The sequence below is a fragment of the Tinamus guttatus genome, unplaced genomic scaffold (genome assembly GCF_059628265.1).
Source record: "Tinamus guttatus ecotype Peru unplaced genomic scaffold, ASM5962826v1 Tinamus_guttatus_pri_ptg000242l, whole genome shotgun sequence".
Lineage (NCBI taxonomy): Eukaryota > Metazoa > Chordata > Aves > Tinamiformes > Tinamidae > Tinamus > Tinamus guttatus.
In genome coordinates this window covers 4812505-4828450 of record NW_028288776.1, presented here as the reverse complement: position 1 = coordinate 4828450, position 15946 = coordinate 4812505, and the positions used below count along the sequence as shown (strand labels likewise).

General features: G+C 37.7%; 1 protein-coding gene across 1 annotated transcript in view; it reads left to right on the top strand.

Moving 5' to 3' along the window:
- The first annotated feature begins 1262 nt into the window (after positions 1 to 1262).
- The window catches only part of AK5 (adenylate kinase 5), a 75365-nt gene continuing 60681 nt past the window's right edge, over positions 1263 to 15946 (top strand). The window contains exons 1-5 of the mRNA XM_088526087.1: positions 1263 to 1406; positions 2916 to 3102; positions 4160 to 4327; positions 8452 to 8621; positions 8752 to 8865. Of these exons, the coding sequence (XP_088382213.1) occupies positions 1347 to 1406; positions 2916 to 3102; positions 4160 to 4327; positions 8452 to 8621; positions 8752 to 8865 (699 nt within the window). The 5' untranslated portion in view covers positions 1263 to 1346. The remainder of the gene's footprint in view (positions 1407 to 2915; positions 3103 to 4159; positions 4328 to 8451; positions 8622 to 8751; positions 8866 to 15946) is intronic.

Sequence of the window (15946 nt, the reverse complement as noted above, 5' to 3'; positions counted from 1 at the left end):
AGCAAAGGAGCATCAGTTGCTCTAACAACTGGGTGTCTGAGCACTTGAACCACCCTCCTGTCCCATCTGCCTGAAGAAGTTCCTCGTTCTTCCCTGGGGACCGAGTTTATCAAGTCAGGGAAGAAAAAGGACTGGAAGCCTCTTCCAGAGAAAGGACAATATTTTCCTGGAAGGCTGGAGGAAAGGCAGAAGGGAAAGGAGGCAGTTAACTTCAGAAAGAAGGAACATCACTGCATATGAGGGAAAGAAACTGATGCTGCTTCACAGACAAACCTAGGCATGAAAGGGAGAAGCTTCTTACAAGACTCCAGAGAAAATCCATCCAGTGCCTGATGAATACTGAGATGTGGAAAGCAGCTGTTCAGCTTGCACTTATGTAACCAATTTCTTATATGGTTTGCATCAGTAAAACTATATGAATGATGTTTTTGTTAGAAAGATATTAAAAAAAAAGTCTGATAGAACATTAAGTTTGTTACATGAAGCAAAATATGAAGATCTGTGAAATCATCTACTCTGATTTCCAGTATGCCAGAGAATATCTCAGCATATAGCCCCTCACTGGCACTCATTTAGAGCACACCTAGAATACCTGAATCCAGTCTGGGGCTTCCCCAGAAAGGAAGGATGCTGATAAACCAGAGCAAGTTCATGGACTGTCACCAAGGTGGCTGGAGCACCTGCCTGTGAGGACAGGCGGGGGGAACTGGATTTGTTTAGTCCTGAGAAGGCTTCAAGGGGGACATACCAGCAGCAATTTAATGCCTGCGAGGAGGTCATCAAGAAGATGGGGCCAGGCTCTTTGCAACGGTGGACCGAGGTGACAGAGCTCTGAGGGACTGGAAGGAAAGAAAGCCTTTTTCTTTGTGGAGACACCACATCACGGGAGCAGGCTGTGCGGGACAGTGGTGCATCTCCATCCTTGGAGGTCTGCAGGACCAGATCGGCCAAAGCCCTGAGCTACCCGTTCTGACCACAGAGCTGCCCCTGCTTGCAGGGCCTCTCACAGCTCCAGGGCGAGCACGGATGGGGCTTCCACCGGCCCGAGGCGCCGAGACCGCCTCGCTTTCCAAAGCCTCGAAATAGCCTCGCCAAAGCAGGAGCGAGCTGCAAACGCCGCCCAAACTTTGGCACGCAAGGCCGGCGCAGCGCCAGCCCGCGGCCGCCGAGCCCGCTCCGCTCCCGCTCCGCCACGCGGCGGGCACGGGAGGCGGGCAGCGCTCCCGCCGGCCCGCCCGCCAGCCCGCCCTCCTCCCCGCCCCGGCTCGCTCGCACGCTCGCCGAGCCGCCCGCACTGCATCGCCGCGCCTGCCGGCGGTGCGCGGGGCTCGTCCCCGGCCGGCGGCATGAGCGCCGGCGAGGCCAAGGAGTACCTGGCCCGCAGGGAGATCCCGCAGCTCTTCGAGGTAGGCGACGCGCGGTTCGCCCCGCGGGCTGCGCGGGGGACGACGGCGGCGGGGAGCCGCGGTGAAGGTGGCCGCAAGGACGCGCAGCCCCGCGGAGCGCCCTCAGGCAGCGCGCGCCGCTGCCTCCGCACCGGGCGCCGCGTGACGGCCGCGCTGCCCGCAACGGCCGCGCTGCCCCAACGGCCGCGCGCGCCGCCCGGCCCCACCTGTGGCAACGGCCGCGCCCCTCGGGCAGCGCGAGGCGCCGCCGTGTGAGGGCGGGCGCCAACTCACGGGTCCGCGCGGCCGGGACGGGCGCTGCTCTCCTCTGGTTCCCCCGATTCTGACGAGAAGAAAATAAAGTGCGAGAGAAAATAAAGAAAAAATAGTAATAATAAATCCCGAGCTGTTCGATAAGCTCTGTTCGGCTTCATACAAGTTACCCGCTGCTAACGGCCACTCATTGCTCCTCTCCTATCCAAGGTGCGTTTCAGCCCCCTCAGCATCACCCGTCCTGGTGATGCTGATTACCTGGATGTAAAATGCACAGAGCTAAACGTATTTCTGTCCTGGGCTCTTCAGAAGCAAAAATATTTGTTATGTGTGTTTTAAAGTGCCAGGGCTTGGGCCGTATGGGTGTTGTACTAATGCATGTGAAATATATATTGTTTAACAATAGATGCAGGCAACTGCTTTTTCAACAGAGGCATGAGGCTTGTGCTGGTAATTGAAGAAAAATGGTGCACATCTTAGAGAAAAATGTGTTTCTGGCTGCTGTAAGGGCATATTTATATAAATTATATTCTTGTCAATACCTATGTGTGTATCATTGTTGGAAATATTTGAATTAACAGCAGATAATAGCAAATAATTGAAGGAAAATATAAAGTCATGAATCACAGCTATTTCTGTTTATTACAAGTATCAGCTATGGCCCTCTGCTTATTTGCACCAAAATTAGGAATGGCCAAGAGCACGAAGGAAAAGCTGTCACCCTGGAACACACTCGTAGCTAAGGACAGGTTGGCTGCAGTTGTCTTTGGAGCGGTGAGCTGATGACCTGGGTATCACTTCATCAAGGAAAATCAATTCCCAGGCACCCAGAGAGGGCCTGGCATTGCTTCTTCCAGGCTCCTCCTGATGCTCATTGGTGCAATGAGTGTATAATCAGCACTAAAAGGGAGAAATAATAATAAAAAAGGGGGAATTTCTAACGGCTATGAATTTCTGGTCAGTTGATCAGAGAACGTTGACTCAGAAGTGTAAAGATCCCTGTGACCATACTAGTCTTTTAGGAAGAAACAGATTTTACTGATCTAATAGGACACACAGAATGTGAAACTTCGGGGGCTTTTCTAGCTCATGCAAAATCACCATGTGTGTATTTTTGCAGGTTTCACACATTGGCTTGAATTGGAGGTTCTGAATATAGACTATGTCATTTCTCCATGTAAATCAAATCCAAATAAAAGAGTTTATGTTTTCCTGTTATTTAACTTCATGGTTTGTATTTCTGATCTGATGTTGTAGAGTCTGTTGAATGGATTGATGTGTTACAAACCCGATGACCCAATAGAATATTTGGAAAGCTGTTTGCAGAAAGTAAAAGAGCTTGGAGGGGCAGAAAAAGTGAAATGGGACACTTTTGTCAGTCCAGAAAAGAGGACCCTCCCTCCACTCAATGGAGGACAATCCAGGAGATCTTTTTTCAGGAATGGTAATGTACTAAGTGTAAAAGTGAATGCACTTCCTGTAATATGGACAGTCTTACCTCCACTATTGATTTATTTTATTTAACTGATTTAATTTCCACGTACTTCTATAGCAGATGATGCTTCATTATGGTATTCCATAAGCAAGAAGTTACAAGCATCCAAACATACACATCCAGTATGCTGTACATAAATGCACAATGCCACACATGGGAAGCTATTCCTTCCACCATTACAAGGGTTCTGTTCACTTAGATTTTGTCATTTTGTTTTCTCCCCCCATAATGGATGGTATGCAGGGGAGGAAATTGTGATCATTTTGCAGCCTAATGATGGATGTTTGCTCTGCAAATGTTTATTATGACATAGAATGATTTCCCTTGTCTGACCTAAAACATTTACAATGATAAGGGTAAAGTTGACTTAATGTACTTCACTCATATCCTTAGTTGGTCTTCATGGGTGATGTGATATTAAAGGTAGTCTTTTTTTCTAGCTTATATTGGAGTTGTGAACAAATTTATTAAAATAATATACACGCAAAATTCTTATAAAAAGATTCATAGAAGCTAAGCATATGTCACATCAATACCTGTAATTATTTTTTGTAATGTTAACAATGAATAATTACCTTATCTTTCAGTTGCCATAGTTATTCTTCCTGACCATCCAGCATTTCATTGAACTAATTAGCAAGAGTCCTATTCTATCTCAATGTACAACATGTAGCCTGTGCTATTAAATATAACTCCTCTGGTGCTATCTGAACTGTACAACTGCCAACCCCTTTTCACATGAAAACTGAAATACTTTTAAATTTAAAGAACCTCCAAAAAGTACTGAGTCTTAGTTGTTCTAATTTAACAAATCAGCTAAATAGAGGAAGGGAATATTTAATACAGTAATAGCACACATTGAAACAGTAGTTATTTTATTACTTTTTAATTATAAAAATGCTAAACTTTGTTAATTCTTTTTGTTTTTTTTTGAATCTACCCATCTATGCATAATTAACTTTTCTAGATATTTTCAGCATTTCCAGTTTATTTTACTGTTTTACAGTGATTCCTGATAATCCTAACTTCCCATACCGACGGTATGACCGACTCCCTCCAATCCATCAGTTTTCTATAGAAAGTGACACTGACCTCTCTGAAACTGCTGAGCTAATTGAGGAGTACGATGTGTTTGATCCTGCAAGACCTCGACCAAAAATCATCCTTGTTATAGGTATGAGTGTAGATGCCTTTTAATTTCTCCTACAAATACAGTGAATTCCTATATATATATATATATATATATGTATATATTTAAAAGCAAATCTAGGTTTGGAGGAAAAATCTAATCAAAAGGCAATTTTTAGATAAGAAGTTGGAGGCTGTATCTCCAATTGTCTTTGGCTGTATGCAGATAAACTGGAGTGTATTACAAAGTTTATTTGTTCATGCTGAGGATATAGCATCCTGACTATACGCATTTTAGGGAAGTTTACTGTCAGCACCTGTAGTCTTGTTCTGTAGGCCGAATGCCCATTAGCTGCTGGAGTGCTCATGGTTTGCAGTTGAAGCACATCTCAGTTTAATTTAATCTGAAAAAACCCAGCTCGTGCATTTCAAGGCTGCTTGACCATGTGAACTGAAGTGTTCTGGCTTGACCATGTGAACTGAAGAACCCCCCTGGGTCTGAACTGAAACGCTAATGTACCAAAACCATTCATAAAAAAACACGACAACTCAAAAAGGTAATAGTGAACTGCTACCTTCTGTACTTAGAGTCCTGAAAACTGATGAATGTGTCCAGCTAGGGTATGTGTTCATTGCATCTAGGGATAAATAAATTCCAACATCTGCTTGGCAAGTGAGTCCAGTGCTATCATCGGGGAGAGTGAAGAGTCGATTAGCGCTATTTAATTGATCCTTTTTCCCAAATTCCCCATTGTGCACTCTTCAGAGCCCTTTCAGGGTAACTCATGTTTCCCAGCCTCAAACAGACAAATTGGTTGTGTAGAGATATCTGCAGTTTGAATCTAAATGAACATTATTTTTTATTTTTGAATTATATTTGTTTTAATTAGTTTCCTTACTGTGTGGAATAGTTGCCTTTCCAGATTCTACATGCAGGCCTAATTCTGTGATTCTCTGCACTATGTAAATAGTTACAGCACAGGTACCAAATGATGGACAATCACATTTTTAGTCTATAAAGCCTTATTTTTCTGAAGAGAAAATACCATCTGCAAGAAAAAATAATAGTATATATTTCTCCTATGTGAGAACCCAAGCGTGAACTCTGATAACTCCTCCTGTAGACTCTACATCCAGTCATTCTCAGAAATTTGGTATTGGAAGACACTAAAACCAGAAAGAAAGCCACTGTAGATATTCTAGATATTTGTTGTAGATCAAAGTGATGAATGAAGATTTTTATGTATGTGAAATGAAGAGACAATGGCATTCACCTTTGGAACAAAGATATTACAAAGCTCTTTGCAAATGCTGTCAGGTTTATTTTCTAACTGAGCTTCTCTGCATCTGTCTAGGATAGCGTGATATAATAGAAACACAAAAGTATATGAATCTTAGAAACTATTGTCTAATTTTGTATAGTACTAAGAAAATTTCTACCAAATTCAACTTCCACTTGACAAAGCACACAAGGACGTACACTAGAAAGAGTAAAAGAATAATTAATATACTGAATAAAAAAGAGAAAATGAAAAAAGTACCCTGCTAAATTGCAGAGACTGAAATTTTACATGAAAAATAAATGTTGCATACTTTTCAGTTTTATAAAATGACAGCTAAAGCCTCAATTAAGCAAGTTACTTCCATCTAACTAACCATACTGCCTAACTAGGATTGCACTAGGCCCATTCATTTGGGAGACTGAAACGGATGAAATAGCTGTCTTCTGCTTCACATATTAGATGAACTTCTCATTAATAATACATTACCCCAAGATCTTTTAAATGTTTCCGTGAAGTTTTCACATTTTCTTTGCTTTATAAAATCTATCACCCTTATAATGAACGAGATAACTTCAATGTGAAGAATAACTCGCTCAAAAAGGTGGGTATTTTGTTCTTTTTCTGTGTTTGCAGAAAAATCTACTGGTGAAATATAAGGCTACAAAGCTGCAAAGTGAGTATGTGACTGGATTATAGAAAAGTCACATGAAATCAGCCAGGATGGCACATCTCTGAATCAATGGAAAATTAAGTTTCTAAGGGATTATAACACTGGGAGAGTAGATTGAAAATATGCTTCCTAACATATTTCGGCAATCGCATTTTTACTATTGATACAGCCTGAATAAAAAGATTTAAAAATGAATTACCTGAGGTCACCAGCCTCACACAACAGTTTTATTAGTATATAAATAAATATAAACTGAGTTTCCTTCCTTGGAAGGTTTTTTTTTTTTTTTTTTCCTGCAAGAATTAAATGGTGTATTGGCTTCAGTACATTTTATAAACCTTTGCTTCAAAACACAATCACAATCTACTTCTCCTTTTGTCCACTAGCTAGGGTTATTGCCACTGAATAAATCAATTTAAATTCATACTAATAACTGTTATCCGTATATATAAACACATGCATATAATATATAACATATATTAGTTGTTATGCTCATTAGATTTCAATATGTACTGCAAATATTTAGAGAGCTATTTATAGATATCTTTCCACAGAATCAGCAGTCATTCTGGAAACTAGCGATAATCCTACTTATTCACCAGGCATAGCTTTTCTTTCCTTTACTTGTCTGTTCCATGAACATTAGTGACTGTATTGTCTGTTTGGATGCTATGAATATATGCTCATATTTAGATTCTCCTAATCTATCTTAATTAAAGTATTATTTAAACTGAGTAGTGATAAAGCATTCATTATCTAAGGATGTAAGCAAAAAAGGCTGCAGGAATTTGTTGACAATGCACATTCAGGGATTTATTTGAAAAAAGTGAAGTGTTAATTTAAATAGTAAATGAGAGTTTTCATGCACATTCTTCTCCACTGGGTCCGAATGTGAGTTGCAAAAGCCAGGTTGAAAGTTACCACCACTAGGACTGGGCATACAGAAGAGTTCCTGATTGCTGGTGACACTGAAAACTTTCTGACATGTATCTGGGGTGCAGATATGAAGCTGGTCACAAGGAGAGTGTCATATCCATATATGAAAAAAAACACTATAGAGCCTATCATGCAGTGTTAATTATATAAATGATTAAAAAAGCTATTTGTGGGGATAATACATATAAGAGTTTTATGATTGCTACCAAACAACTCATTGTATTCATATTTACTTTCATGGCAGTGCTGCACTTTTTCAAGTTCATAGACAGAACACTCCCAAATATAGCTGTTAAGTGCTGAAAATTCACATCAGAACATATGTTTTAGTCTTGCTTTGTTACACTATTCAATAATGTATGCTTTCCTCTATATAAATACTTCTATCAAAACAAACTCCTATTTTTACATAACAGATTCCAATTTCTATAGTATTTGTCCCTCCTGTCACAGCAGGTCCTTTTAGTTGAGACCTTTTGGTGTTCTGTTTACACATATTCTTGCTTCTCCTGTTCAGTTGACCTTCACTTCATCATTTCCTGCTGGCTAATGTAGCTGTTTTCTGTGATTTTGATGCATACTCTGCCTGTGCTGTATTGCAGGGTTTCTTTATTCTTCATGCTGTCCAGCAAGCTGAACCTAACAAACTGTATCCCTAATGCTTCAAGCATCAATACCAGAAGTATGCATGGTTCAACAGAAAGTCCTTGTAACAAATCACTATGGAAACATCCCAGATGATTATTTAATAATTCTATGTATTTTAAAAATACAAAAAAAAAAAGAAAAGAAAACAACAACAAATGAAGAACTAAGAAACTCATGCCACACACTTAGGAACAGATTTTATATATTTATATTATATATTATTTATATATATATTTATATTATTCTTGAATAGATTTTCTTAGTCAAGTGTAATTCTTTCTGTCAAGGCTTTCAGAGTATATGGCTCTACTTTTGGATGCACAGTGTTCAAGAAAAGTGTGGTTTATTTCTCTACTAGAAATAAAAACTTCCTTTGAGGAACAGCTTTAGAAGGGCTTTGTGCCCAAAAGAACATGTACATTTTTTTCTTCTCAGATGGAGTTGTGTTTTTACAAACTGTTACTTTCATGTTCTGGCTTGGGGCCTGGATGAGAACCTTTTCTAAAGGCATGGAAAATTGCAAGATTTGTTCTAATAATGGTTGGGACGTTGGTCTTATAACAATAATTTCATGTAGGATGGAGTATTTTAGATAGAAGTTTAATGTGATGTTTTGCTTATAACTAACACCAGGTGGTCCGGGAAGCGGTAAAGGAACACAAAGTTTGAAAATAGCAGAACGTTATGGATTTAACTACATATCAGTTGGTGAACTGTTAAGGAAGAAGATCCATAGCACAAGCAGCAATAGAAAATGGAGCTTAATTGCTAAAATAATTACTACTGGAGAACTGGCTCCTCAGGTACAACAGAATTAAGCCTATCCTCTGTTAATCTTTGCTTTCTAATGATCTGTAAAAGCTTTATTAATGTGCATCATCATGAAAACTTCATTTACAAAACTGAATAAATACTTTTTTCTCTCTGTGAAAGGAAACAACCATAACTGAGATAAAGCAGAGATTAATGCAGATCCCTGATGAAGAGGGTATAGTGATTGATGGATTTCCCAGAGACGTTGCCCAGGCAATCTCCTTTGAGGACCAAGTAAGAGATCGTTTTTATTCTTAAAATAACTGATATGTCTCTACAGCAGTTAAACTTCGTCAAATTAACAGACAGATTCCAAGAAGTACTAGATGATATTTCTAACCGAGCATTCCTCTTTAAATCTTTGCAAGTGCCTAATTATAGGTTGATAAAAGGTTATTCTTTTGCCTTACACTATAAAGAAGAATATTTTGTAAAAAGACAGTGTGATAATATAACCCATAATCCAAGACTCCAGTTTCAGCACTGAAAATGCTCTCAAAGATGAAGGAGGAAATAACATCAAATCTAAAAAGTACTATTTTCCAGGTATTAATATTTGGGAAAGTGCAAGAACCATTATCTTTCCATATCTAACTTAATTTACATTAGGAGAAGCACACTTTAATCAGTGCATGTCTCCACAATGCATTTGATCTCAAGATTACTACAGTGCACTGAAAAGACTAGCGTAAAAAGAGGATTAAAATTACCTATGCTTTGTAGGTTTTTCCAAACAAGAAATAACACTCTTTTTTTCTTTCTAAGAAACTTGCTGTGTTTTGGTTATTGTAAACACTGTACTACCATTTCTGTACTTTGAATTCTAAGTGGCATTGCCAAGACAGAAGTAACAAAGGAAACCAGCTAATGAGACATTTCATTAGTGTGTAAGGTATTCTGGGCAAAATTTAGAAGACTGAATTGAGGAAATTAAAGGAAACAGAAAAAGTAGTTATTACAGAAAATGGCCAATGACTGCAAGCTATATCACGTTGTAATTAACAAAAGAGAAGATTGTATAACACCTTGTAAACACTATCCATTAATACCACTAACACCTCATAAAGATAAGGAGGTAATAGCAGAAGCTCAGGCAACACAGTGTCAGGGGAGGAGGGAAGGATGAACACTATGTATTGTGTGTACTCAAACACGCCCATTCTAATGTCTTTTAATACAATTTCCTCATTTAATATGAAACATTTCCTACTTCATATAGGGCCATATTTAAATCTCACTCACAATTAGATAAATATGGGAAAGGATAGAAAGAAAAATCAGCAGTTCCACCATGGGAATTATAGAAACTTTATGGGAGCATAGGAAAGAACTTATTTAGCCTGGTTAGGGCATCCCCCAACTTCACCTTTCCTTCTGACCTATTATACGAGTATATCCAAATCCATAGAAAAAACTGCAAACAAAGGATGCTCCTACTTCAACATAAAATGCCTATTTAATCCGGCAGGATATGTTCAATGTTTTATCTTGTATTTATATTTTGAATAAATAAAATATGCTTGCTATTTCTTTAAAGTTCTCTATTTAGTAAGCCATAATGCTACTCACGTAGGAAGTGTGGTCTTGTGATAACAGAAGTTGACTGTCAGCAGACTTAGATCAGCAGACTTGGATCCCCTCCACAGCTCTGCCACACTCTTACTGTACTGAGCTACTTACTTCCCCGGTGGCACCCATCTTCCCTCACTGTAAGGCTGAGAGTAAGCCATGGCTTGTCACTTTATTTACATTAAATATGCTAACATTTTTAAGGAGCTCAAAGATCTCTACATGGAAAGCACAACTGAGTTGTGAAGAATTTACTAATTAACTCTTGCCATAATTTGTGTAGTTCTGCAATTAAAGATGTGACTGGTGTTTTCCATGGCTTATGAATGTTGTAGCTTTCTTCCTAGCAGTGTGTAAATTCATAATTTATAATGAGGAAAGTACAAAATTGTTCTCATTAGCCAAAAGTGACAAGATGAGAAATAATGAATTGAGATTTCAGCAAAGGAAGTTTTGACTAAATGGTAAGACGGTTTCTAATTAGAGAAAGACTTATTAAGCAATGGAATATGCTTCACAAGAAAAGGGTGGAATTCCATGAAACAGGAATAGTAAAATCACATTTCTGTAAATCGTGCCTTATTCTTACATTCTTTTTTATTTTATTTTTTTAGCACATGGAGGTCTATTGATAAAAAGTCTGAATAAGAGCTAATTATTCGTACTGTTGCTAATTTCATCAGGGTTTTATTCTTACTTATTCATTCAAATGGTTCCTTTAAAATAATTACATGCATATGTACCTGAAAACAGTAGAAAAGGTTATGTAACACAAGCCATTTTAAAGGTTACATTTAGGAGAACTGTCTAAAGATTCATATAATAGGACTTACTATTTAGTTAACCATTTTCCCTCGCTGCATGATCTCTTCATAACTGTTAATTGTTTAGATTACATGGATTCTAAAATGAAGTCGTATAGTTTAGAACAGTGACTGTACCTTATTATTTGCTCCATAAAGCAGCTAAAAAAGCTAAAACACTTCTGGAGATAATGAAGTAAATTAAAATACAGATTTCTGTAAGGGTAAACAGAATATTCCAACTATGCACTGGCTATCTAAGCCTCTTCAACTGTATAGGATATAGACTAGATACCGGTGGAAAGAATGAGCAGCAGAAACAAGGGTGGCTATTGATTTTTTCTTTATTGCTTAAGTGTGTTTGGATTGTGTATTTGCCTGGGATTCTGTGGAAGTTTGAAAAAAAAAAAAAAAAAAAAAAAAAGCAAAAGAAAAGCTTTCATTTTAGAAGTAGCATTTTGCATTTTATCCCCTTCCTCCTTTGGCCTTATTTACACAGACAAAAAGAGAAAAACCAAGCTCAAAGAATATAGGTTAATACCTATATAAAAGAAACAAAAACAGGATAAAAGAACAAATAAGAGAAACAAATGACAGATGGCAGGAGTGAATTTAGGGGTGAGTCACTAAACTCATGGAAATATTGTTGAAGTAATACAAGATAGTGGGGAGAATAGGTAAGGCTGAAACAGGGACTGAACGAATGCGAGTAGAAGAGGAGACCTATAAAAATGAGGCTGCAAAAACCTGGACATCTTCTAATCTAAGATAGCCACCTCTGCTACACCTGCCATAGCTTGGGGTGGACAGCAGATCCCAAACAACTGGAAGAAAAGGGGGAAATCTGTTTTGCTGCCGAACGCTAAAGCTATAGAGATCCCGGAACATTCCTTACTGAACTATTTCATATATTACAATAGGAATAAATCTTGTATCTCCTTGTATGAATAACATGATTTTCACCAGAATGAACTGTGCTGAGTTATTAAAAAACAAACAAACAAACAAACAAAAAACCTAATTTTATTTAGGGAATGGTTCACCATACTAATAGTGGAAAGGAAAAGATAGGTTGTTTGGTTTCTTTCGCAAACATATGTTGAAAAATAAGTGTACTGTGTTTGTAGACACCTTTAGCATAAGACAAGCAAAACAATTTGTACCAGAAAAACCTTTCAGCTTTATAGTTTACATAGCTGTTTCTGAGACTTGACATTATTTGAGCTTTCATCATCTATCTTCTGAAAAAGTTACAGATGTGTAAGCAGATATATATTATATGCATATATAGGGAAATATGTAAGTATACATAGGGCTATATGTATCTGTGAATTCTATTTCATAGTTCTAGTACCTGCCCTGAGTAGTCTTAAAGTATTGAAATATACAGTGATAATGAATTCTTGTTAAAATTCATATGTAATTGCTCTTGATACTGCCAACACATTTTTATCCCTTTGCTAATCCAGAAGCTGAACATTTTTCTAGGAAGAAATTTTATTTTTAGTAAATGAGTCAAAGCAAACCAACTTATGCTAACATTCCCAAACATAGGTATAGCTAAAAAGATTACATTTTTCTCCTTATTATGTTGCCAGGCTGTCTCTTGTGGACAGTAAGTACTGGAAGTGTTGCTAGGCAGAAGAGTATTAAAACATTACATCTCAGTGATTAAAGTGCTTAAGATAAACCAAGATATCATTTGCACTCATAGGATCACAGTATTTCTTTTCCTATTCAGGACTAGAAGACACAGGGAACAGACGCAGCTTCCAAATAATAAAGTCAAACCAAAATAAATGTAGAAAAAAAGCAGCCTACACATTTGAGGAATTTTATATTTGAATTAAAGATCAACTTTTGTTATTTTATCCAGTTTTGTTCATATCACTGCTCCTTTAACTAATATATTTTGAGCAGAAAAGATGACTGTTAGGTGTCATCAGGGATGTTTTTAGATTTTCAGCAGTACTTACCAGCCAGCAGCAACTCTGCCATTATGGTCACTTGATTAACCATCTTTATTCTTAATTTACTCTCATTGTAAACTGGCTTTCTTTCACTGTATTATGAGTTTACTTTCATTTAATTATTATTAATTTTAGTCAATGAGAATTCAGAGCTTTGATTACTGGTGAAGTCACTCAGTTTTCTCTGAACTTCTGACTTGAGTAGAAATAAGGCCTACATTTTTCTTTTTTAATTTCACCTATCTAGACTGAATACATAACATTTATCTTATAGAAAGTCTTGGATTTTTGCCAAATTTTCTTTCTCCCTTTTCTCAATTCCAGATAGCAGAGTCAATACTGACAGTCATTATGGCAGTGGTACTTTTAATAAAGTCTTGAACTCATGTGATTATGAGAATCTCACTTTAAAACAAAGTAAGTTTCAAGTGGTCATGATTGAGAAGAAAAAGTAAAAACATGAATTTGAATAGCTTAAAGGCAAATAGAAAGAATTTCCAGCTCGTATTTCTAGCAGTCTGAAGCTCATACTGCTTCAGACATCTGAGAATGTCTGGATTTTATCATTTAAAAATCCTTTTGGTTGGCCCTAGCATTGATTTCCTACTGATTTATCCTTTCAGTTTGACCCATAAACCAGAAATTTCAGAGTAATTCCATATCCCTGCTGAGTGCAAATGCTGCAAAGTTGTTTAGATTCCAAGCACACTTTGGAAAACGCCAAGAAGAAAATGGTTTGTTTACCATTAACCTGTCAGCTTGAAATTCAGCAAGTCACCTGCAGTACTGGCATGTCCAAGCATGCTAAATATCTTCCTCCAGCAACACTGTAATGAAATGTCTTTGAGTGGTGCATTGAACTAAGATGAAATGTGGAGAAAAAAAATGCACTTTGACTTGTTGTCTGATGTCTCAGATGCTGTTAAATTTTTATCCTTCTTCGGAAAAACAATTTTTCACTTCAGTATTTTCCTGTTAATTGCATTTATTACCCTTTTTCCTATTTTCAGTCATTTGTAGATAAATTTTCCTTTCAGTATTTTTTTTTACCATTAACACTGTTAATTTCAGTAAATACAGCTGAATTTTGTTTGTAAATGTAGAACAGATATTAGAGTTAATGAATACAGATTAATGTATATCTTAATTCCTTGATAAAAGGGAAGGAATATATTTGTGTAAATTATTTGATAACTTTTTTAATTGGTGACTTATGGCCAGGGTGATGAGGATTTATTTGGATAAAAACTGAAGTCTTAATTTAAATAGTGAACGAGAGTAGAAAATTCTTATTCTTTGTTTAAAACACCCTTAGGAACATTCATATAGGCACTATACCCACAAAAAAATTAGTAGTTCAGCTCAGTTACGAGTCAAGTTATCTATTTAACCCCCAGATTTATTCCTATGGAAGTTATTTCAGGATTTTATTGTACTTAAGTAAAGAAAACTTTGTAAAAGGGGCAGAATTGGAAGTTCAGAAGAACTGACTTCTTGTCAGTACCTCATGGGCTATGGAAGCAGTACTGTTCCTGCAGGTCTGATACTTAAACCTTCAGTAATGATGTCTGCAGTCCCCTTAAAGCCTTTAGCCTTACACCTAAAGACGTAGGTGTTTGTGGCCCAATGCCAAACTCATGCTGTGCAGGAGCTTCTTACATAGAGAGCTTGCTCAGTCACTAGCCAACAATGTGCTCCAGAACAACTAGCAAAATGTTGTGCTGAATACAGACATACTGTTGACTTTACTGTTAATTAAGAAATTATATATTCTTTGCAATATTTTTTTCTTTTGTTCCAGTAAAGCTATCTTTTCTGCATCATAATCTTTACATCTTCTTCACCTCTCTCAGTCCACAGCTTCTACCTCTTCCCCAGAATCTCCAGTCTCAGCCTGATAATCCCCACAGATAAAATTCCGTATTGAATATGTATACTCAGTCATCAGGATGAGGAATGGAAGGGCTATCACATGAGCAGGCTACGCTGCTGTGTTTCCTCTTGTTTGTTCTCATTTGCCCTATGAATTTTCCATTGCTTTCTTCAAAGCCTTGGTTAAACAAGAGAACTATAGGAGGGTCTTACAATTTGTCTCAGGTTAACTATTTTCTGGGCAAGTACTCCTCTTGCTAGCCAAGGTAGCCAAAGCAGAGCTGCTCCCTATCTGACTGTTTCACTGGTCCTTGACCCTTGGGAAGGGACCTGAGTTCAGTATTCAGAGTAGATGAAGGTGTCTGGTCATCAGCTGTGAACCAGAGATCTGCTTAGTCTTTGTACAGTTAGTGTTGATGCTTACAGATAACATTTCCTATGTTATCTGCCCTACACAGGTGAACATCTGAACCAGTCCTTTCTTCATCAGTTATAAGAGGGTCTGACCACTTGCTTCTCACTGTATTTTTTAGATGTTTAGAGTTAGGTACCTAAAACAGGCAGAGTGAATATGGTTCAAAAGCAGAAAAAAAATCTCATCAGCAGGATTTATTTTTTGATAAGACGATTAATGATTTTGTTTCTGTAAAACAAGACAACAATATATGCAAACAGTCCTACAATCTAGTAGAGATGGAACTATATATAGCTAACAGTTAATTACAAGAGCAAGCACCCATACAATATACACAAAGTAACTTGCTAGTAACCTCTACCAGTTGGAATGAAAAGTACTATTAAAATAATGATTGTTCATGAGCTGTCAGTTAAGCTTCCTCGTGAATATGTAGTGGGACATACAAGGAATCAAAAATCTGAGCTTTTTTGTCTTTTGCCTAATGAGGAATAGTGACATAGTGTAATCATCTAATTCTCTAGCAAGCAACTACTCTACTCTCACTTATAAGAGGAGATGTAGAAAATATCCCCAGAGATAAGAAAGCATCTTTACGCTTACAGTACTTTACCTCAGTGACACTACTGAATTTAGATTACTCTGAATTTACTTCCTTGTACCAGTTTAGGAAGAGGGTTTGGATC